This window comes from Pipistrellus kuhlii, unplaced genomic scaffold, assembly GCF_014108245.1.
Source record: "Pipistrellus kuhlii isolate mPipKuh1 unplaced genomic scaffold, mPipKuh1.p scaffold_m20_p_2, whole genome shotgun sequence".
NCBI classification, from domain to species: Eukaryota; Metazoa; Chordata; class Mammalia; order Chiroptera; family Vespertilionidae; genus Pipistrellus; species Pipistrellus kuhlii.
This window is the reverse complement of record NW_023425515.1, coordinates 143,136,878-143,162,677: the sequence shown is the minus strand read 5'-3', so window position 1 is coordinate 143,162,677 and position 25,800 is coordinate 143,136,878. Positions and strand designations below refer to the sequence as shown.

The 25,800-nt window shown below is 36.2% G+C and overlaps 1 protein-coding gene across 2 annotated transcripts in view; it reads left to right on the top strand.

Moving 5' to 3' along the window:
* ST6GALNAC3 (ST6 N-acetylgalactosaminide alpha-2,6-sialyltransferase 3) overlaps nucleotides 1–25,800 on the top strand; it is a 517,876-nt gene that overhangs the window by 298,097 nt on the left and 193,979 nt on the right. For both annotated transcript variants that reach the window (XM_036446244.2, XM_036446245.2), the window contains exon 3: nucleotides 19,425–19,834. In XM_036446244.2, the coding sequence (XP_036302137.1) occupies nucleotides 19,425–19,834 (410 nt within the window). The remainder of the gene's footprint in view (nucleotides 1–19,424; nucleotides 19,835–25,800) is intronic.

Here is a 25,800-nt window from a genome sequence, read left to right as displayed (position 1 = left end):
TATAAATAATTTGATAGACAGACAGCCAAGAGAGACTTCACTAAATAATGGGTCTAATCAGTCTTGGACTAGAGTAAATTAGAAGTTATATTTCTGGTTTGAGAGTTGGAACTCAGTGTTTAGTAGCAATGTCCTCTCATTTATCCAGGATATTTTTGTTGATTCATCTAAAGTTGCAGTAAAAAAAAAAAAACAGAGCGCAGGTCAATTGGCTAGAAATAAAAGTCAAAACTCAGCTTAGAGCTGCATTTACTCGCAGCTGGATAATTGCAAGAATACTTTCAAAGTATAACTACAAGTCCTATGATGTTTTTACTTAGCAGCTTCAATTTCTAGATAATGGCCCATTATTCACATGGAAGTGTTAGAAATATCAGCCTGGAACCATTCCCCTTTGTATGCATTATACACTTAACTGCCCTCTGTGGTTATCCATAACACCTTACTAGTTTTCCAAAAAGAACTACTGAAAGCACTTTGTTTTTTGAGAACAGTCTTTCTAATACCCAGCCAGGGAATCTGTTTTGAAATTAATTTTCATTAAAAAATTTTTTAATGTAGTCTGTCCGTTCGTTTCTGAGACACAAAGCCCAATGCTGTGTTTGATTTGGAGCCATCTTACTGTCACCCAGAGGGGACAGATAACCATCAGTGGAATTTTCCTGGCCTTGGTCATCTTCTGAAGCTTGCAGTGCAGTCTGAGAAAGGATCATGATGATCACTTAATAGTAGACTTCCTCTGTGGGGCAGTGGGAGAACTTAGATCGAATAGATTATTCTTATCATGAGATGGAGGAGTGATTGTATTCACAATTCACACTCTACATTCATGATCCAACCCATGCAGAAGCATTTGCTCTGTGTATCCTTAAAGATACATCTGACATTTTACCTCCTGATGTTTTCTAAGTTGCATTTTCCTACCAAGCTGACTTGTGTGAAAAAGAAAATGAAGGTAACAGACGTATGATGCTTCTAAAACATATTTAACTTTATTACTAACATCTTCTAAGAGAAAAATAACAAAGAGCCAAAACAGAATGATTTTTTCAAGTTCTTAAAGGAATCCTCACATGCTACAGTGCAGGAATTAAAAAGGTCTTATTTCCCTTTGTAAAATGTGTGTTTGAGTGAATTCATTTATTAATCAGATAAATTTTATTAATACATGTCTAGTAACCCCTAAGATGGGGAGATCCTGGTAACTAGAATCTTTAGAGGGCTGAGCGAGTGATAGTTGTGAGAATACAAGCTTGGATAAACCAGGAGGAATATACTGTTTTATAAAGAAATGGAGAGAAATAATGAGTCTAGGATATGTCATTTGGAAGAAATAAAAATCCAGAATGGGAGAGGCCTCTTCCTTATCCCAATCCATCTTCTGCTAAATTTACCTTGCTTACTAATGCCCTATGGGGTGGCTTTTTTTTTTTTCTAGGAAAGGAGAAATAATGTTTAATTTTACTCACATTTGCCATAGGACAAAGACAGAGCTTACCCCCTGGGAAAATGATGAGTTGCAGAAGTTAAGAAAATGAAGAGTCAAGAATTTGGGAAATCTATGCAAAAGCACAGCTAGAAAGTGGCAGAGAGGGATTTGAATGCAAGACTGATGACAAAGCCAATGCTTATTTGCATTCTATTATGCTGCTAGAAACTGCTTCTACTATCATTTTCTCAGAACACCTTAAGTGCTTTCAGATGAGATGGAAGTGGAATATGATGAAATAAAAGTTGCTGGTATTGAAGTCACTCTATACAATTATATATTTTTATATACAAACTTTATATGTTAAAATTTCAGTGTCCTGATATTGATCACTTTTATTTTAAATTATGTCTTCATAGTTTAATATATATTGGAAAATATGATTTATTCGTTTGGTACCAAAATGATATAGAAATGATGTGGCCATGGTATGATAAACTTCTGGTCTCCTCTAGCATGAAGTAACCATTTAGTTGGGATGAGTCCTGTTTTTTGAAGTGTTACCTATGCTTTGCCTCAAATTAGCACTTGTTATTTATAGCAGTTACACACATATGTACATACACACACACACACACACACACACACACACGTGAAAGGTGTTTGAATAAAATTTAGAACTGCAAAAATTATTTGACTTTTCACAGCTCCCCCTCTATACTTTAACCCCCAGATGAATTATATGATACCAAAAGGTTATTTATTTTTATGGTCTGGCCGGTCAATAATACATTCATACATAATTCACTAGTTTGTTAATTAGGCCCATGTTTCACATTCATGGCTGTAGATCTGCCCCAGGTGTGAAGCAAGGAAGCTGTGATGACATCTGTGTCTCTGCTGCTGTACATGCCCAGGACTCCGCAAGGTTCAGATTTCCTTTTTTCAAGGAAAGAAAGAAACCCAACTCTACATGGTGTGTCAGTAATCCTATTTTATAAATGAAACAAAAATAACTATCCGTTTCCATTTTGGATGGGCTATGCTTTAATGGCAATTGATCTAGTTCTAGTTAAGAGCCTTTGTTTTTAGCCTTAAAATATGGAAAGTAGCTACAGTATTTAGTATTTGAGATTTGCCCAAATTGCTCTTTAACAAAATGATCCCATGGAGAGTTCTAAAGTCTAGTTAAATAGAGTTTGAAGAAGACACTAAGAAAGTCTTAAAGCCGTGGCTAAAATGTACTATAGTTTTAAATAAAAGCGTTTTGTTTCATTCATCCTGTGAATCATTATTTATTCACGGTTGTTTTTTCATCTTCTGAGTGGAGCCTTCAGTTTCTCTGGTTTGTCTAGTTTCTGCAATCTTGGGTATGGAAGGGTGGTAATTTTCTGTTTTAGCTAATTGCTAAGCTTTGCATGGTCACAGGGACTGAGCATTTTAGAAAGCCACTTCATTAAAGCATTAAAATACTATGAGCTCAGTAATTTCATTTACTGGGTCAATAACCCATGATATCTGAAAGAAGATTTAAAATAGTTAAAAATAATTATTCAAACAAGAAAGGATTTTCAAACTATAATTACCATAGCAATAAAAGAAAGAGACTCCAAAGCAAGTATAAATATTACTGTGTATTTAAACCTTAATATTGAGTTTCTATAATTCAAAAGCTTTAGTTTGTCCATAGTAGGTCACAAGATCTTAGACATTAAATAAATTTCACCAAGCATCTTATCTAGATGTAGAAATTCAAGTATTTTCCCCCAAGCATTTTTTTCTCCTTAAGAACCACTTAAAAAAAAAAAAAAAAAAAAGAACCATGTACAATTTAGTACCTGAATTGACAGGGTATTCCAGTTCATTCTTATACGAGGCACTCGCTTTCTTAAAGCATTAGCAAAATTCTTATTTATTTCCCCCCTTAGGTATTGTGCTTGCTATTGTACATTAGATTTCTTTCTGTTGTAGATTCATTTTTTGCTGAGGTACAGTTGGTAATTTTGCATATCCACATTTCAGCTGGCTATCATTTTAAAATTCTTCTATTAGTTCTAATTTTTTCTATGGTTTATTATGTTTGCAAGGAAGACTGTCATATCATCTGCAAACAATGGTGATTTTTTTTCTTCTGTCCATTATTAATACCTTGCTGCTCATCACATCTGGTCTCCAGCTATTACACTGAGTAAAACTTAAAGAACAAGGGTGAAATAATAATGAAATCAGTCACCATTCATATCTTATTCCAAGTCCTAACAAGATAATATCCGGTGCACAGTTTACAAACGATGTTTCCCAAGCCATTATCCCATAAGATATTAATCAGTTTCCTATAACAAATGACAGTGAGGTTTCTAAATAATTTTCTGGAATACTGAATTAAACGAATGGGACAGACTTAAGTGAATAACTATTTATAGCCTTTAGTATTTAATATTCATTGGCAATCCCCAAGAGGTGATGAATGCACTAGTATATGACATTTCCCAACATATTTGTCCATAGGAAACCATTTTTTAAGAAGACTTAATTACCATTTTACAATACAATATGTGAATGCCACTCTGGCAGGGCACTGGTAACTGTGATGTTTGTTTTAGTTTCAGAATGATAGCCCTTATCATGTTAAAAAAATTTACCCTAATAACTATTTTCTTCAAATAGGTTTTTCAATAATTTGCTCTCTCTCTTCTCTTTCTGGCACTTCCATAATGTGAATGTTGGTACACTTGAAGTTGTCCCAGAGGCTCCTTAGACTATCTTCAAATTTTGGGTTCCTTTTTTTTTTGTTTTTGTTTTTCTGATTGGGTGTTTTTTTTACATCCTCATATTCCAAATTATTGATTTGATTCTCCAGATCTTCTACTCTACTGTTGAATCCCCATAAACTATTCTTTATTTCAGTCAGTGTATACTTCATTTCCGACTGGTCCTTTTTCATTTTATTTGATGTCCTTCACTAATTTCCTTGAAATTTTCACAAGATCCTTGAAATTCTAAGTCCCTTGAAGCTCTCATTACGATCCTTGAGCAACCTTATAACCATTGTTTGCAACTCTGTACTCTCTAGTTTGCTTGCTTCCATTTCATTTAGTTCTTTTTCTGAGAATTCCTTCTGTTCTTTCTTTTTTTATGTTTTGTTTTTATTTTATTTAATAATTAAGGTATTATATATGTGTCTTTATCCCCTATTGTCCCCCTCCAACTCTCCACTCATGACCTCACTCCCCTAGTGACTGTGTCCATTGATTAGGCTTATATGCATGACATATGTCTTTGTATTTTTGGCTGCTTCCCTGTGTTTGTTTCTATGTATTAGGTAGAGCTACTAAGTCTTCTGGAATTGGTAGAGTGGCCTTGTGTAGTAGGTGTCCTGTAAGGCCCAGTGACTCAGCCTCCCCAGTCACCTGAGCTCTAAGTACATTTCTGTATGGGCTGTGTGCACTGTCTTGTTTGTTGAGCCTTGATTGCTTTTAGTATCAATGGGAGGAATTGACCTCCAGGCCAGTTGTCTGTGACAACCAGCTGAGACTACAGTGGAAGAGCTGTTGTGTAGGAAACACCCTATGATGCAGCATTTGCTTCAGTGGGGCTTTGTGCAGGAATGGTTTTAAGAACATGAGGAGACTTTACCTTGCTTAGGTGGCCCCCACAATCACCAGATCTCAATCCAATTGAGCATTTGTGGGACGAAGTTATAAGAGCCATCAGGAAGCTGGTTCCACAACCATTAAATCTCACAGAACTTGTCAGTGCTATTCATCAGGCACGGTGTTAGAGTCTTCGCATCACCTTTCAACATCTCGTGGAGTCAATGCCAAGAAGAATTGCTGCAGTATTGAAGGCAAAAGGTGGCCCAACAAAGTACTGATGGGGTGGTCATAATAACCTGGCCACTCAGTGTATGATTTTACTTTTGAAATGATATTATTTTACTGTTATTATTGCAAATACATTGATTTTCCCCAAAAAACATTTTTATTTTTAAATTAACTTTATTGGGGTGATATTGGTTAATAAAATTATATAGGTTGCAAGTGTATGATACATCTTCTGTACATTGTATATTGTATTGTATATTTAGCACCCAAAGTCAAATCTTCTTCCGTAACCATATGTTTGAACTTCTTTCCCCTTTATTACCCAACTTTTTATTTTGAAAAATTTCTTGAGTTCCAAGGTCATTGAACACCATTTTACTGGAAATAACCAACAGACAAATGATGACTATTTTTATTTCAATACTTGGCAGACATTTTCCTAAGAATGAAGAAGTGAGCCTGTAACTTAAAGAAAATAACAGTGTAGTTTACTAGTGACAAAAATTGAGCTTTCAAGTAAAAATTAGCATGTACTGGACAAACTTGTATTTTCACCATCAACTTTCCAGTTTTGCAAAACTTACAGGCTTTTCTGATTAGATTACCAATGAATGTGTTTAAAATATATAATGAAATTTTCAACATTTTGATTAACTCATTGGACTAATATTTTATAAATGACCAAAATATGTTATAAAATCAGACATGAGTTAATGATCCATGCACAATACAAGATAGACCAATGGACTCTAATGTAACAGTAGAAAATTTTATTGATATGGTTTCAGATTTTATATTGCAAACAAACTTTACAAAATTGCCACATATCAAATTTGGTATAGATTCAAAGAAAAATATACACAATTATCTTCCTTTTCCCACTACATAAAATTTTGAAACTGGATTCTTTTTCATTTACTTTAATCAAAACACCTATTGAGTAAAAGCAGAAACAGATGAGAATTTATCTATCTTCAATTAAAGAAATTTGCAAAAATAAAATATAAATAATACCACTCTTTTTACTATTTTGTTGGGAAAAAGTTGCTTTTTATAAAAAAAAAATTAATGTTAACATGAAGTGGGCATATTATTATTTTAAAATGAATTAATTAATATTTTTAAATTTAAATTTTCTCATTTTCAACTTCTAATATAATAACGTTATATATTCAACTCACATAAGCAAAAAATTGCTGGAATCCTCAATAATTTTTAAGTATAAATGAGACCTTAGACCAAAAATTTAAGAACTACTCCCTTAGGAATAGCAGCAGGCATCCTAAGCTTATGAAGATATTATTTGGCACATTTGCCTTCTTTTCATGACAATGTAAGGCCCTTACAATATTTTATCTCTATTTACCCCCTCCAAATTACAGTTGACCTTTGAACACTATAAGGGTTAGGGAACCAACCTTCCTCCCCTTTTCCCCTATCTAAAAGCCACCTATAACTCAAGTTGGCCCTCGGGATGTGGGGATTTCTGATGAAAATATAGTTTTTGCAGTGGTTGATTGAATCTGTGCAAGTGTAATCCATAGATACAGTGTCAACTATATTTCTATTGAAAAAAAAGAATTCACTTCTAAGTGGACCTGTGCAGTTCAAACTCATAAGTTGTTCAAGGGTTTACTATATATGCTATTTAATTTTAAATTCTGTAATTTCCTCTTTGTTTTTGTTTTTATGAACTTTCACTGTATATTTAGATTTTATATTTATTTTCCCTGTAAGTCATTTGAATTGATGGATTCTCATATGTTCTTGAAAATTGTTCTGCTCATTTTCTTTCTCCTGTCCTCTGATATTTCACATGCATTTATTTTAGGCTTTCTCATTGTATTCCCTGTGTCTCTGAGTCTTTGTAAAAAATGTTATGTTTCATTTTGAACAGTTGCTTTTATCTTCTAGTCTACTAATCCTCTTTAGCTTTGTCTAAATTGCTATTTAATATATTCATTGATTTCCTTATTTCATGTGTTATTATTTCTAATTTCTAAGTGGCTCTTTTGCACATCATTTTTTATTTCATTTCTCTGTCAACATTCTCAGTTGGCTTTTAACTTCTTGAACACAGTAAGCATAGTGGTTTTCTTCTGTGCCTATAATTCCATGTGTAGAGTTCCTAAGGGGCTGTTTCTGCTTGCCTTCTCTAATGGCATTTTGTCCCTTCATATGTCTGGGTTTTTAGATAGTGTATTGGGTTTTGTACACAAACACTTATTTGTAGCTATACTTGGAGCCTAGGATGATATTATCTTCCCCCAGAGAAGATTTCTCTTTTCTTTCTGCAGGTATCTCCGGCCATTAGAAGTTCAGGATTCCAAATGTAATTACCAGAATCAAAGTTTTCAGAGGCATCCTATTGATGTGAAAGAGGGTTTTGCAAACTTGTTTATTTCAGACTTACCTTTAGAATACACTTTAGGAATTCTAGTCCAAAGTCAATGTTGAATTACCCTTTTGGGGCTCAACGTTCAGATTTCTGTTCTCCTAGGCCAGTGGTCGGCAAACTGCGGCTCTTTGGCCCCTTGAGTGTGGCTCTTCCACAAAATACCATTTGCAGGCACACACATACAGTGTGATTGAAACTTCCTGGCCCATGCACAGAAGTCGGTTTTCAGCCTGGGCATGTCCATTTTAAAGAACTGGGGTTAGAACACTCAAGAGGCCAAAGAGCCACATGTGGCTTGGGGGCCGCCGATTGCCAACCACTGTCCTAGGCCCAGGAGGCTGCCAGAAGCAGAGCTCAGCTACTACTTCCAGAGCTGCTGGTGCTTCCAGAACAAAAGCAGTTATTAGTGTACATGCACCTCCTGAGTTTCTGGCTGCCAGTTCCTCACCGTCTTGTTAGGTCTTGGATGATATCAAAGAAATAGTTTTTATATTGTTCTCAGTTCTTTTAATTATCTTCCATGGAAAGGTTGGTCGGGATTTTTTAAATTAACATATTGAAGCAGACATTCTCATGCCAATACTTTTCAAGAACAATGAATTTTAATGTCTCTGTGCTTTGGTTTTGCATTTTCAAGCCAGAAGGAATGACTTATACTACAGCTTCTTTCCTGAAACCTGTTGCAATTGGAATCAGACCTTTAATTCAAAGCTTATATAAGCCACATTATTTTCTCCTTATTCTGAAGGTAAGCATGGTCTCAGGACATAGAATGCAAACATGTGCCACCCAGTTTCCAATGAATGGATATAACCCCATTGAGAGACATGCATCGCTTCCTTATCTCTTTCACTTACTCATTTTGCCATAATTTCCTTTCACTTTTCAGCTTGGCATTCATGTTACCAGTGCCCATAATTATTTCTCAACTTTGCACTTTCAGTACACCACTTGCCACAATGTCTAGTCTGTGATTAATGTCTGTCTTTATCTTGCTTTGGTGCTCCTGAGCCATACTAGAAAGAATACATAAACTTGCAGTAGGTTAATAAAAAGTCTATACTTTCTAAATTCCAGCTGTGGCACAAATGGAAATCCTTTTTTTGTTGTTATTGCTCAAAATATTCTCTTTTTCAAAAGTTAATCCCTCTCCTAATGTTTGTTAACATTACCGCTCAGTATCCTATCTCTCAATCAACCCTTACTACTGGAGAGAAATGTAAGGAAATCTGGAGTGAACTTTGATTGCAGTTTTTTCTTAAAGTTATCTGGTTTTCCTCTGATTCTTAATTCAGTTTTATTGTCTCATAGAAAGATCTATCTTTACCTTTTTAAAGGTTACCTATCCAACAATACTCTCGTATTATTGACTTCTTCCTTCCCTTGGTTCTCACTTTATTAGTGGGACATTCTTTTATATTCACAATCATTCCATCTTGATCACCCCCTCTGCTCAAAATAAGCATCTTTCAGACTACAAATAAGAGAAGATAAAACATTATATTGAATGCATGTTAACAAAATGTTGAAATTACCATAACCCTTACAGGCTGGCAGAAAATCCTCATGACAATTAAGAAAATGTATAAGGTAACATGATTTTCCTTGCTTTCAGAGCAAATTCTAGTTGGAATATACAGACTTCTCATGCTATATAAGCTATAATAATAAAAGCATAATATGCTAATTAGACAGGACAGCTGAAAACCGTCTGGATGTCATTCCTGACATCCTTCTGGATGAAGCCGCCCCAGCAAAGGCCGGGGCAGAGGCAGGATCAGGCTTAAACTGACAGTCAGACATCCCCGATGGGTCCCACATTGCAAGAGGATATAGGCCGGACTGAGGGACCCTCTCCAATGCACAAATTCCGTGCACTGGGCCTCTAGTTAGCAATAATGCTGTGGGAAATAAAAGTTCTCATGCTTGGCACCACATGCAAACTTCCAACATCATCTCCATTTATTCTTCATAGCTCTGACATCTAGGACTAATTTCATTTTGTTGGGGAGATGGAATTCCCCTTTCTATCCTTCTTCAGTTCTTATGTCTGGGCTACTAATAAAATTGGCACAAGGCAGAAGAGCAGGAGAAAATCCTTGAGTTTTATTATATGTACACAGGAAAATTAAAAGAAAAAATCTCTGTGAGTGAATAGAGCAGGCCATTAATATATCGTTTGAATAGAGGAACAATAAATTTGTGAGGATTTGACAAGACAAAGAAATATAGATTTAGGGGTACATAGTAAGAATTTAAGTAGAATGTTGGCTTAGAGCAGTAAATTTGTAAAATTAACAAGGGTTTGTTTATATAGGTTTCTCAGCTCTGGATTTTCAATATCCGGAATAAAGCTGTCTCTTCCTTAGTTTGATTGATTGTTCCTTAGCCCTTTTATATCAGGGAGGGCACTTTTCAAGGGAGATTTATTTTCTGCATTTAGAGGGACAAAGAAGAGTCAGAGAGCTCCTTCCCCTCCTGCTGCTTCTCAAGTGGTTTTAATTAGGAATAATCAACATGCCATGTGGGATATTTGGGGGCCACCCTGTCGTGGGCCCCAAAGATGTGTAAGCGCAGCTCGCCAAAACAGCGGTATTGAGGGGGTACCTGGAAAGATTTGCTACCCCAACATCTTTCTCACTTGGGCCTCAAGGATACCAATTTACATTTTGCCATTCATCTCTTTGATTAGGCATTTTGAGCTCCTTTTCTATTGCCACCAACTCCTCGAAGACAATGTTTCTGAGCCCTAAATGTTCATTGGAATCACACATGGAACATAGAAAAATACTTACATGCAGGTGCCTTCCCCTTGAGTTGTCTGATTCATTTGGCCAGCCATGCATCCCAGCCATTATGATTTTGCAAAAGTTCTTCAGGTCATTGTAATGTGCAACCGTTGAGAATCATGTCCCTAGTTGGGTACCATGTTAAGAAACTAATACCACGGCTTTTACTCTTGTTTTCTTTGTGTGACATACATGGATGGTATGTCAGCACTGGGTCCCTAACTCATCTTCCTGAAAGAAGTGGAAAATAATCCAGAGGGAGTCAGTCAGAAATTAGTCCAATTTAATTATGATCTCATAGTGATAGTGAAATATAAATGACTTCTTTATCCCAGACAGCAGGTGAAATCTCTCTCTTGGTTTGGGTAAATTTTTTTTTTTTTTTTCATTCCAGTCCGGAGAAAGCAAGCTGGTTCTTGGAGCATGCCTCCATGATTATACAGATCAATTTCTTTCAAGGAACTTTCAAATAAAGAGAACACATTATCTATGGTAACTGAGAAGCATAGCTTTATGTTGCCTGTTTTAGAATTATTTCTTGACATTAACATTTTTATGCATCCCCATATTAAGTTTTATGCTTGGATATAATGCCACCAGGCAGAAATCAAGGTAAATGCCATATCCCAAATCCACAGAGAGTCAGAGCCAAACCACGGGTTATCAAATCTGTCTTTTTATATGCCATTACTCATAGTGTATGATTTATACACACTGCTTTCTGTAGCTGCACACTCTGAAAGATGCCGGTTTGTGGAGGGGCAAAGAAGTACGTAAACTGGCTATGTTGAACTGTGTTGATTTCTCTATAGAACAGTCTTCACAGTTCTTTGCTCACAGTTAGAGGTCTGCTGAAAGTGACTTGTAGAGATGAAAACAGCTTGCTTAATCATTCCTGAAACACGGTGAAAATTAAAATACATTTTTTCCTTTGTCAAGCAATAAAAACAATGCCAGATTGTTAATGCCTCTTTTGTACCTTTCACTTGAAAGACCTCAAAAGAACATCAAGGAGAATAAAGGCAAAATCTATTCCCCAATGGCATCATTATACATGTTGCCGCCTCTAAAACTGAAACTCTAAAGACATTCAGAAAGAGCAGAGGAATAAATGACAGCAACTGAAGAGTGAGTCTCTGGAGCTCAGTTCAAGCTGCTTTTTTCAAATCCATCCAAATTGGATGATGAAAAGCAAAGATCTCATTTGTTTCAACATTAAAGTAGTGAATTAGTGGCGGGTGAGTTGATTGTCCTATATAGCATTTAACATGCCAGGAGCACCCCACCTCCAATATTTTCAATTGCATTCTTATGGTCGAAATGAAAGTAACCACAAGGGTCATGTAAAACAATGCCTTTAATAATTTAAACTGGTTCGATTCAAATAGGATTTTTGTCCTGAAATATTTATCAAAGCTCCTGTTTTGATTTGAGATGAGCAAGTTTCATTTTAGACTTCAAGACATCAAATGGAAACTCATTTTCAGTTCAGGTGCTCAAGTAGGGAGATAGATTAGAGTATCCAGTGTTGTGTTTCATCCCCGGCTGTTTCTGTTTGCTTCCAGGGTATAGCATTAATAGGTTTGGTTAAATTTTAGCTGAGTTTTTTGGCGACCTTTTCTAATCCTAGCTGTTTCATAATTTAATGTCTTGACCTTCGTTTTCCATAGAGCCACCTCAGTGATAAATGCAGAGATTTAATAACTAGCACTAGTTGACAGGTGACCTTTCGTACAGGGCCATTTCTCTTTGCTGGGAGAACTACATTGTTTTGCAAGTTTTAATTCACAGATTTTAATTATCTATTCTATTGTCTATAAGCTTATTCATGGAGTAAAAAGTAAAGGTTAAATATTTCATTCTTACTGATTAAAATGTAAAGTGCTTGGCAGTTGTCCCAATATATCATTCAAAAAGGATGGGGCCATTTGTCAAGTTCTTACCCACAGAAAAGAGGAGAGGAATTTTCCAGAGTGGTTGGTAAGGAGCAGGATGATAAAGTAGACAGGAGAGTGAGCTATCTCATCAGCTGGATGAGAGTAACTGTGTGTGTGTGTGTGTGTGAGTTGGTGTGTATGGCCACGTGTGTATTTGTGGATATGTATGTGTGTAGTAAATTTAAAGCTGAAAAACTTTAGAGTTCTTTAACTATATATATATATGATTTTGAAAAGTGACCGTGACTAAACAAAAGATAAAAACTTGCCAATCAGAGTAAATACTAGTAATCGGTTAGCTTAGGTCATCCTAAGCAAGCATCAGTTGGGCATGTCATGATAAGTTGGTTTCCAGGGTCTACATAAATAATACTTAAACACAGAAAAGTAAAGCTGACTATTAAAACATGGCAAATTTTTGTTTTCTTTTCTTTTTAAAAAAATATATTTTATTGAATTTTTACAGAGAGGAAGGGAGAGAGATAGAGAACTAGAAATGTCGATGAGAGAGAAACATCGACCAGCTGCCTCCTGCACACCCCCTACTGGGGATGTGCCCGCAACCAAGGTACATGCCCTTGACCGGAATCGAACCCAGGACCTTTCAGTCCGCAGACCGACGCTCCACCACTGAGCCAAACCGGTTTCGGCACATGGCAAACTTTTGAAAAGCAATAAGAATAGACACATCTTTCTCATTCCCGCCCCCATTCTTGTCACATTCTTCAGCATTTTTGCAAACATAATTCATTTTGTGCCAAATAATCATACTTACAATAAAAATAAAAACCAGCATGACTATAAGATCACCTATGTTATGAGCATAGTATCCCAGTTGGCTAGTACCTTGGAGTTTTCAGAAGTAAAAAGGGGAGAACAATGCATGAGTTACAGAATGACTTGGCAGTTTTGAGCTAACTTTTATTCCCAAGGACTTGAAAACACCTATCCTGGGAGTTTCTAAGGTGAATTTATGTCAAGAAAGTTTTCATTAAGGGAGGAGACCAGCTTATTGAAACATCATCTGCCAGAGCCTTTTTTTTTTCTTTTTTCTTTTTTTTAGACAGGGACTGTAACCAACTTAATGCTTCAGAAAGACACACAACTCACTGCTGTTATGAAAGAAAATTGAAACGCACATTGAGTAAGATGTGAAGAACCATTTTAAAGCTAATAAAACTGGTCATGATTAATTATCTTAGTCTGGAATTCCAGCCATATGGCAAATTGAAAATATTTTGAAGAAAAAAATATATAATTTCTTATACCATGATAATGCCATTGCCAGAAAGGACAGGGAAATTCCACTGACATATATAGCCTAACATTTCTGAGGAAGCTTCATCAAGATTGTTTCTTTTTCTTTTTCTTTTTCTTTTCTGGTGACATTCTTGGCCACCAGTATGTTTAAAATATTAAGTTATAATTTAATAAAAATAATTTTAATATAATCCTTGGTGAGATTTGAAGTGTTTACTTCTCTGTATATTAGAAATAGTGAAAAAAAAAGATAATATTTATATTTTTTATTCTCTGTCACTTCTCAATAGCGATATGAATCAGAAGTGAAGTGGTCCTTTTTAACATGAACCTATCTGCTATCCACTGGAAATTGTGTTCATGTCCACTTCCTCAACCCTTAAATGGGAAATAAAAACAAAGTTTTGAAAAATTTATTATGAGAATTGAGTGGGATAATGTGAAAAAGTGCTAGGTAGGATGACTGGTCCATATTAAGTGTTCAATTATGTTTATATAAATGAATATAATCCTCCTATAAAACAAAAGAATTATATGCAAATGAACCATCATTCCACTATACCCACAAGCTATACCAACTAGCCAATCAGGAGCAAGTATGAAAATTAACCCAACCAAGATGGCTATGGCCACAGAGACCAGGAGGCTTAGGTTTCCCAGGTAATGGAGGAAGCTATGCTTTCTGCACACCCTGGCTGGCCTAGGCCTCCACTCAAGGCTACAAAGTTTCAATTGTAGAAAATAAATAAATCCCAGATACTAGGGCCTTTGCTTGGGTTGCTGGGGGTGTGGTGATCCCAAGATGGCCACCACAAGATGGCCAGCAGGGAACGGCAGTTGGGAGGGACCAGGCCTGCAAGGAAGGGCAGTTAGGGGCAAAGAGGCTGGTTAGGGGAGCAGTTAGACATCAATCAGGCTGATAGGGGAGTGGTTAAGAGGTGATCAGGCTGGCAGGCAGAAGCAGTTAAGGGCAATCAGGAAGGCAGGCAGGCAAGTAGTTGGGAGCCAGCAGTCCTGGTTTGTGAGAGAGATGTCTGACTGCCCACTTAGGTCTGATTCTACCAGGATCGGGCCAAAATGGACAGTCAGACATCCCTTGAGGGGGTCCAGATTGGAGATGTTTCAGGCTGGGCTGAGGGACGCTCCACCCCTGTGCATGAATTTTGTGCACAGGGTCTCTAGTACCCTATGCTTATACATCCTTCTCACACTGTTGCTTCCCTTCCTCTCTCTATCATGCTCTACCTGTGCTACAGACAGGTATTCAATTGCTGTTTTTCTGTAAGAAAGCGAATGTCAAGATTCATTTTAGCAGAGGTAAAAAAAACCTTGATTTTCAAGGCAATCTCTTCAGTCTTTGAAATAATATATGAACTGAATCTTAGTTGATCATATACTGAGGTTAAATCTCACACTGATTAGGATTTTTAAAATTACTTTACCATTCACTTTGCACACATTAGATACCAAGTAAAAAATTACTTGGTTGTGTAATAGATGTCATCAAATTTTTAATTTTCCCCAAGCTGAATGTTTATAACCAGATATGTAAGCAAGAGATAGTAATATATTTTTGCAGAGAGAAAAAATACCCAAGTCAAATATAGTGATATTTTTATAAAAATTAATATTTTAGATTTCAAATAATAGGAAGTGTTTTTTTTTTTATTTTTTTATTTTTTTTTTTTTTACATTTGTAGGCTTTCTTTTAACAAAGACATTGTTGCTAAGACAAGCTTGGCTGTACATATGTAAGGATCTCAGTTTGTAGACACAGTCCAAGCCTAACCAAAGTATTTGGCTTGATGACATTTTGATTGTACAAGAGAAAAAGATAGAGGTCAGGTTTGTTTGTAGTGGGGGGGGGGGAAACAACAACTCAAAAACACATGCATAGAAATAGGGACAAGTAAAAAGAAAAGGAGAATTCAGAATAAAGAAAGGACTTGATAAAGTAGAACCAGACAATTCTTTCCAAAGGTCTCAGAAAATCTAGAAAGAAACTGATTGCTATGGATAAACTGAGCAAGTAGAGCAGTGGTTCTCAACCTTTCTAATGCCACGACACTTTAATATAATTCCTCATGTTGTGGTGACCCCCCAACCATAAAATTATTTTTGTTGCTACTTCATAACTGTAATTTTGCTACTGTTATGAATTGTAATGTAAATATCTGTTTTCCGATGGTTTTAGGCTCTATAGCAGCGGTTCTCATGACCCACACAGGTTGAGAACCACTAGCAGGGTCACCTAAGACACACACATACTCACCACACACACACACACACACACACACCCTCACACACACACACACACACACACACTCACACACTCACACACACACACACACACTCACACACACTCACACACACACACACACACTCACACACACTCACACACACACACACACACACACACACACTCACACACACACACACACACACACACACACACAATATCTGTGTTTTCCGAAGGTTTTAGGCTCTACAGCAGCGGTTCTCATGATCCACAGGTTGAGAACTGCTAGCAGGGTCACCTAAGACCATCAGAAAACACAGATATTTACATTACGATTCATAACAGTAGCAAAATTACAGTTATGAAGTAGCAACAAAAATAATTTTATGGTTGGGGGTCAGTCACCACAACATTGAAGAACTGTATTGAAGGGTCAAGGCATTAAAAAGGTTGAGAACCACTGAAGTAGAGGCATATACAATAATTTTTCAAACAAGTACCCCAAATAAAATAATATAAATGAGCTCAAGAAACAGCAGTGCATTTTAACAAAGAAAGTTGAGATCACAAGATGCAGGGATAAAGCCAATAAAAGGAGCTGGGATAACCAGATAAGAACAGCTCTTGGGTCAAACCATCCATTTGTGACTAGATATTTCTCTCTTTTTATCACAGCTTACTATAGTTTGAAAATGCCTTCAAAGGTATAAATGAGTCCTTTGGGCCTTAGCAAGCAAGCTCTTTGTGTTACTTGAAGCTTCTATTATGATGAAGTATGTTTTACTCATCTAATCCTGGACTTCTATCATCCTGTAAGGATGGTCCCTGCAGCCAAGTGGTAAATAGAGTAGTCACCGTGTGCACACACGTTTCCTGGTACCTCGTTCAGAAAGTCAGACAGCTATGCAGGACTGTGACCAAGCAGAAAAGATATGCGAAAGTCTCCTAAGACTCTGTCCATGGTGACAATACAGCCAAGAGATGAGGATGAAAGAAAGAGGCAATTTAAAAATTATCATCTACCCCCAAAGGCATTGCATTCATAGCACTCTGCCCAATTACATATTTGTTACTTAAATAAGAGGCTGTTGTTCCCATTGTTTGCCCTCAAGTTGTTAGTCAGCTGGTGACCTCATAATCTGCACAGCTGCAGCATCCCAATATGTTGTCATGAAACAGATTGTGATGTCTTAATTGATCACTTTCAGGGGTTACAACTGTCAAGTGAAACCAGTATGCTGATTCTTATTAGTTAAATTAAGCCTTGTTACAGCAGAACCAGCTAATTCGCTTTTGTGACTGGGAAATCCAATGCAAATTGATGAGTTTTGTAGATTAGAACATCTAAGTCATTTTTTTTTTATATCTCCCTTTTTCCTTTATATATATATATATATGTGTATATATATATATATATATATATATATATATATATATATATTTAAATTGTGAAGTCCATACCTCCCCAAAATGCTTTTATTATACAATGTTTCTTGGAACAGTAAATTGAATGCAACTTCCCCGCACCATATGCATCTTGGCGATAAGTTGGAGTGTGCCATATGACACATTCAATTTAAATCAGGCATTGATTTGCATGACTCTGAGTGACTTTGGAGAACTGAGCTAAGTATAATGGATGTCGAACCCTACTGCAAGCCGCTTGGCAAAAAGAATATTGTGTTTTTCTTTATCACACAAGAGATTTTAGGCTCCTAGGTGCTTGATGATGAGTCTTAGATCAATACCTGATCCTAAGAGGCACCTTGTTGTGTCTCCATTTGGCCATTGGTGAAGTCTTCATTAAGGCACCAATCTTTAAACCTCATTTTAAAGTGCATTAATTATACTCATCTGCTTTGAGGAGACTTATTCTAGCCTAGTGCCTGGACCACCTACTGACACCTTAGTTCAGAAATCTAACTGCAGCAGGAGTGATGGACAATCCCTTTGCTAGAAATTTTAAGATACCTCATAAATGAACCTTTGTGGGCTCTACAAGTTAAGTTTTTTCAAAATTCTTAATTTTGGCCTCTCAAATAGGTAGATGCCTTTGTCTACCTCACATATTTTATAGGTCTACAATGAAAACTAAATCAAAGAAGTAAAAATAAATTAATGTATAACTGTTAGCATTCAAAATCCAATGGGAAGCACAAGTATGTTCATCAAAGCACAAGTATTATATGTTCATAAGTTTTTTTTTAAATAATAGGAAAAAAAATCAGATAATAACTAAATGCTCAGCAGTAGGCAAATTTTGGTATACCGTATAATGGAATATTGCATATGCATTAAAAATATCACTAAGGACTATTTATTGACATGCAAAGGCTTAGTAATTTGAATCAAATAAAAAAATAAAGGTTGTCAAATTGTATGAATGGAGTTTTTCAACCTTCCTAAAATAATGTATCTAGAAGGAGAAAAATACAATAAAACATGTAGCAATTGTTGAATTGAAGAAATATGAAGATCTTTCATCCTTTTTTCAAATCTTTTATTTTTTATTTCTCAGCATTTTCAATGCAATCCCATATTATCATAATAATTATAATAGGAAACGTATTTTTTTCTCCTCCCCACCCCCCAAAATATATCACCATAGCCAGTCCTCTTCATTCAGATCATTCTTCACACACCATTTTTCTCCTAGGCCTTTACTGATCACTCTACCAACACACACACACACACACACACACACGCACACACACACACACACACACACTAACCCATGTCTTTGTTTTAATTTTCTCTACTTAGCACTTATCTCTATCTAGCATATTTCAAGTCTTAAAACCTGGTGCTTAACCTCTATGAGTCTCTATTACCTCATTGGTTAGGAAAAGGAGGGTAGTGGATAAAGTAGCCATAGAGACTGTCTCTGGACATGCTGTCTCTGAGTTCATAAAAGAAGCCTTTCCTTACCCATCCAATAAAGGTAAACCCAAAAGCCAGCAAACACAGGGATACAAAGGAAGATTTAAAGGATCTCTGTGATATTTTTTTGCTAGCCTGAAACTTGTCTTACGCAGTTTTCTGAAAATCTTTTTGAGAACCTTGTCATTTGCTGAATTTTTTATATTTTCATCAATTTCTAGATAACCATTCATGCATCTAAGTAAAGTATAGAATTGATGCCTGGATAGCTCCCTTTTGCCTTATTTTTAGCCATCATCCTTATTAAAGAGATCAGATCTTTTTATATTTCCTTATTTCATTTGAAACTAACAGTTTTGAATGAAAAGTCACCATTTAGAGTGAAAAACACATGATAATTCGTCTATTAATTTTAAAACAATGCAAGGGGCTAGAAATTAAAATTATTACTTAACAATTTGTATTCCCTTATAAATGAAAGGATGGTTCTGGTTTGATAACCTGTAGCAGTCAACATAGGATTGGTATGTATATTTCAGAGATATTCCTACATTCAGCAGGTATACATAATATCTGAATTTTCTTTTTTCCCAGAGAAACTTGTTGGATAGGTGGGCCTTACTAATTTATGTTTCTTCCCTCATCTTGTTTCTCCTTCTGTTTTTCAGCCTTTGCAGCTGGACTGCGACCTTTGTGCCATCGTGTCCAACTCAGGTCAGATGGTCGGCCAGAAAGTGGGAAATGAGATAGATCAGGCCTCCTGCATTTGGAGAATGAACAATGCCCCCACCAAGGGTTATGAAGAAGACGTTGGCCGCATGACAATGATTCGAGTTGTATCCCATACCAGCGTTCCTCTTTTGCTAAAAAACCCTGATTATTTTTTCAAGGAGGCAAATACCACTATTTATGTGATTTGGGGCCCTTTCCGCAACATGAGGAAAGATGGCAATGGCATCGTTTACAACATGTTGAAAAAGACTGTTGACATCTATCCAAGTGCCCAAATTTATGTCACCACAGAGAAGCGCATGAGTTACTGTGATGGAGTTTTTAAGAAGGAAACTGGGAAAGACAGGTGAGTCCTCTGAGAAGCAGCCTTATTGTCCTTTGTGTTGAATCTTTGCTGAGTCCTTTGTCAGCTACCAAATGAATGGAGAGATTTGTCAAACTGACTGTTATGTGCTTTTGACTATTATGATTACTTGATGAGCCAGCAACTCGGTCCCATTAATTCCACCTACACTACCTTCTGTTCTCTCCAATTTGATTGGCTTGAGGCTCCAAAAAATGCTGGATGCTTTCCCAGGATATCTTTCGATTTGTTCTTATTTAGCTCAATTTGCTATTGATTAAATTGGATTTTAGCCAAAAGTTCCTTAACATTTCAAAACAGAAATGTTAAGGAACTTTAGAATCTAAACTCCTTTGCAAGCAATGGCAAAAATTTACCTGAGACCACAAAACAAACAGGCTATTGATTCTCTAATAAGGTTGCATAGCTTCTTGCATGCAAATAGACCCTGTGATTGTGAACACCATCATGTGGTATCTAACATGTTAAGCAGAATATCAGATTGAAATTATGCATTACTTAAAATCATTAACAGTGGATTCTTGAAGAGAAATGGGGTGTAGATACTACTCACTCAGTTATTTAAAAATCTACTTGCAATTTTCATTGCATCCATTTCTCTGCAGCATTCTATAAACCAGCCTTCCACTTACTTTTTTTTTTTTTTGAGGCCTGCCCACCTCATTTTTTCCATACCCCTTACCTCTTCTGTTTCCTCCCTCTGTTTTCTCTTCATCCTCTTCATTTCCCACATAACTCTATTGCCTGCCTTTCCCCCCCTCTCTTTAGAAAAGTAACAAGTATATAGAAGTGGAATTCTAAATCAATAGCTCTTAGTTCATATATGCAGTTCTAGTAAAGAACTGCTGAAAGAAAATACCGAAAGTAATTGCTAAGGTTTTAAATTATCATGAATTTTGCTTATTCATGCAGTACCATGGATAAATTGACCATTGGCTCTAATTCCAATATTAACATTCTGTTTCCTCAAAATGTGTACCTTTTACTCTTCAATAACCTTATATTGGGCTATATTCTTGTAGGGGAGAAGTTTCTGATGTCTATGGGTATAATTTCAATGTTGATAATTATTTTAAAACCAGAGGCCCAGTGCATAAAATTCGTGCACCCAAGGGGTCCCTCAGCCCAGCCTGTACCCTTTTGCAGCTTGGGAGCCCTTGGGAGGAAGTCTGACTGACAGCATGCTTAAGCCAATAGTGGGGCATCCTTAGCTCTGCAGAGGAGGAGGAAGAGGCTCCCGGCACTGTCTCTGTGCTCATCAGCCGTGAGCCTGGCTTCTGCCTGAGCAGCACTCCCCCTTTGGGAGACCTGTATTAAGCATCTTCCCCCTGGCGGTCATTGTGTGTCATAGCTACCGGTCATTCCGTGGTTCAGTCAATTTGCATGTTAGCCTTTTATTATATAGGATCTTATCTCCTATTTAGTGTTTTCTACTTCTGAGGGTCAAAAATGAACAGCTTGTAATGAAATGCAAGACAAAAATAGCCATTATTCTGTTCCCTTTTTACTGTTAGACATATCAAGCAGAATTCCAATGGTTAGATTTGAATCACTGTAGCATAAGCTATTGAAGGAGACAGGCAATAGAGATAAGAAGAGTAAGTTATCTCACATGTAGGACCATTTCACATAAATGTGACCATTCTCAAGGGGCTTTGGAAATGTTTGGTCTCTCACTACCCCAGAGCAATGCAATTAATTAGAGGTCTTTGGTTATTGATTAGTCACAGTTAGCATTTTGGGTATCCCCCAGTTATATAAGCCCTCGAAACATTTTGGAATTTCAGGGAAGAATTTAGTATGCCATATGTTTCCATGTGTTTATATCACATTGCCTTTTGCTGTGAGCTTTCCAAGAGACAGCACTGCCACAAATGTGTGGATTGTATAATGAGAACTGGGAGAGTATAGCTTTGGGGGATGCATTTCCCTGCTGCCTGTGATGAGAGGAACTGTATAGTGGGAAAAACTCACCTGGTAAAATTAATTTGCAGGTATCATTCAGTTGGTAGTTATCAAAATAATTGTAGGGGTAGTAACCAAAATAATTTTTAATGCCTTCTTGCTGTTTTTTTCACCAAGTCTAATCCTGTCTTGTTGCTTCACCAAATACTACAACCAGACCAAAGAAGGCAACTATGCTAGTGGTTTAGAAATGAGAATACATGATCTAGGTAAAATCTGGTTGACAAGAATTGACCAAAATGACCTCAAAAGCTGCTATCTCTACTCTGATTTAAATCTATGTCGTAACTTTAATTGTTTGGATTTTCTTGTCTAAGGATTTACCATAGTAATCTGATGCTCATTGCCAAATGTCAAATGAGTATTTTTAACCTTTTAATGAAAGAAAATGTCATACTTATCACCAATGTATCACCTATGATGAAATTTTATAAGTGAAATAATATGATGTCTGATTTTTGCTTCAAAATAACCAGTGAAGAGTGGAAAAGTGAGTACTGGTAGAGATGAAACAAGGTTGGCCATGAATTAATAGTTATTCAACCTGAGCAGTGGGTATACAGAGGTTCATTACACCATTAGTGTCTCTGTAAGTATGACATTTTCTTTCATTAAAAGGTTAAAAATACTCACTTGACATTTTAAGAATCTAAAAGATTAAGGTTCTTAAAAATAAACACAATGCCATTGTACTACATAAGAATCAACCACACTTCCTTAATAATGTTATATATTTAGTCTGTTTTCAAACTTCTCCAATAATCTCATTAATATTTAATTTGAGTAGTTCATTTGAACCAGAATTAACATTGAAGTCCATGCGTTGTTCAAATCAGGAGTGCATAAGGTCTGTACATTGCAATTAATTATGTCACCAATATTTCTCTTAATCTAGAATTTCTAACTCTCTCTCTTGCTCTGTTATTGAAATAAATAAATAAATAAATAAACAAACAAACAAACAAACAAAACACACACAAAAGCTCAATTGTTCTGCAGAGCTTTCCTCAATCTAGATTTTGCTGATTGTACCAGGGATATTTCCTTTGTGTTGATATTTCTATTCTGAAGCTTTATTAGGTTCAAGTTTGTTTTCCAAGACCATTGGACCATTGGGTGACACTTCTATCAGGAGGAATATGTCCAGTTTTCTCTTTTTATGTTAGTTGTTTTTAATAATCATTGTCTAGGTCCAATAATTCATTGGAGGTGGCAAAATAGTGCTATTTGGTAATTTCTTTTTCCTTTATTTGCTGATATGTTTTATAAAGAGAAACTTGCTTTCATTAGCCATTTGGTTACCATGAAAGAGAATACCAGTCCCTTTTCTTTATCACTTTTAAGATATTGCTTCCCTAACATCATTCAAAAATAACCAGTAAATTTACATATTGACTTATATACCTATATACCTGAAATATTTCAGTTCATTAAAATTATATCCTTATGTTCAAATTATCCTATTTTGTTTGTGGGAATATCTTCAAATTGGCTTTTGAGTCATTTTTACATGCCTTTAGTAGAATGCATGGCTTCTTTGCTTCCTGGTATTATGCTTCACATTCTTCCTGTGCATATCCTGGTGAAAACCTGGATTCAGATATTTCTCATTTTAGTATTTAAGAGAGCATAATGTTGGTGCTACAGATGCTTGGCACTGGGTTGCTCATCGTTTCTTGTTTTTTTTCATTGGACAGGGCTAATATGTAAACAACATATGTTGTATACATTGTTTAAATGTATATGTTGTATACATCATTTTGAGTTCAAACTGGAACTTTCTATTCAAATTCAGAGCTACCAGGCTTTTATTTTATCCCATGAATCTTAGGTCTGTATTTTTTTCTGCAATGTTGACAATCATAGGTCTTAGAGACACCACTGTAAATGCTCATCTGTTTTATATATATATATATATATATATATATATATATATATATATATATATATGATATTTTACAGAGAGGAAGGGAGAGGGATTAGAGAGCTAGAAACATCAGTGAGAGAGAAACATCAACCAGCTGCCTCCTGCACACCCCCTACCGGGGATGTGCCCACAACCAAGGTACATGCCCTTGACCAAAATCAAACCTGGAGTCTTTCAGTCTACAGGTTGACACTCTATCCGCTGAGCTAAACTGGTTTTGGCAGTGCACATCTGTTTAACACCTACAACAACCTTAGAGTAAGAATAACAGCACAACCAGCAATATTATTACAATAAGCATTTTTAGATTATTTTGCATCAAAGAAGAAATTTTAATGGCAGGCATTCATGTAGGTTCATGCTCACAAGCTGTGTGTTGGTTATGTCCTAACAAAAATTATAAATGTTTTTCTCCTAAGTACTTAAGAGTAACTGGTATACATCATTGGAGGCTTGAGAAAGTCAGGAAATAAGGATGTCTTCTTCATTTAACATTAAATTAACAAAATAGTTGCAAAGCTATTTTGATTTGCCTGAGCTTTTTGGAACTTTCCAGCAAGTGCTCATTTTCTCATCAAGTTTTTAATGAAGAGATTATGTCACCATTATAATGCATAATTTATAGAATTTTTAAAAATTGTGTCCTTACCAGTTAAAGTGATTCATGATAGGTAAATGATTAAATGGAGTTTCTCAAAGACAAAATTGCCTCTAAGCTAGCTTCTTCAAATTGTCAAATCTTTCCTAAAAAAATAAGCCCCTCCCTCATTTATGGGGGGTGTTGTTTTTATTTTTGTTTTAAGGGATTCCTCATTGAGAAAACATGAAGTAGTAGAATAAATATGTATACCGTTAAATTTCTTGTTTTTGAAATATATTTTTATCGATTTCAGAGAGAAATGGAGGGAGGGAGAGAGAGACACATCAGTGATGAGAGAGAATCATTGATTGGCTGCCTTCTGCAGGTACCTGCTGGGGATCAAGCCCACAACCTAGGCATGTGCCCTGACTGGAATCTAACCAGCACCTTTTTGGTACACTGGCTGATGTTCAACCAACTGAGCAACACCAGCCAGAGCTACTATTAAATTTCTTAGAGTGAGTTCAGACCAATTCTTAAGTATATTGGAAAACCAAATTAAGTTTAATTTGCTTTCTTATCAGTTACTTACTAAAATTATTTAACTTGTTAATTAGAAAGGGTGACCTTGATGGAAAGAGAAAGTTGTTTACCCTTTCTGTCTTCCTCTCCTGGGGCCTAATTTCCATTGGGATTCTAGGTCCTTTGGACAGTGATGGTCACGTTTATAGTTTCACTTACCAGATCTTTTTCTGGGAAACAACAACCTTCAACAATCCAGAAACCCTTGGAATTAAAAGGCTCATGTTTAAAGTAATATTGACCAAAAAGGATCTCCCCCCATCTCCTTTGACTGATTGGTGTACATAAATAATATTAGCCTGTTGATTTTTACATATTTGCATTAATATGTACATCTTAAGGCTGAAATACCCTAGAGGTGCCATAGGACTGACAGTGTTACATGGTGCCACCCCCCATTTGAAGAATATGATTATGTGCCTGGCCATGTACAGGTGCAATGTTAACTCTTCTGGAGAAGCAGCAGAGAGTCTGTGTGAGAAATTCTGCTTACCTGTGGGCAGGTGGGCAGTTGTAGCTTGCATCCCACTTTAGAAATACATTGGCAAATGCATACCCATTATTTCATTAAGTAGTAATTGAGAAAGCTACTATTCCCATTAAAAGTGCAAAGCTAACGCAGGGCTGATCAAGGCCTCTGAGCTGGGACCTATGTGGCTCCGCCTATAGGGATGGGTGAAATGGATGAAAGCGGGCAGCAGATACATCAGTGTTTCAAGATGTTACTGCCTTGGGTGAGAGAATAAGAAGGGAGAGAGTTACTTTTAAGGATCATTTAGGAAAAAGGATACACAAAAGTCAGTCTGAGAAAACACTGTCAAACTGGGAAAGTGATGGGTAAATACTGAGATGGCTAATCTTTGGCTGCATGCTCCGTCCATTCCCACTCAGTCT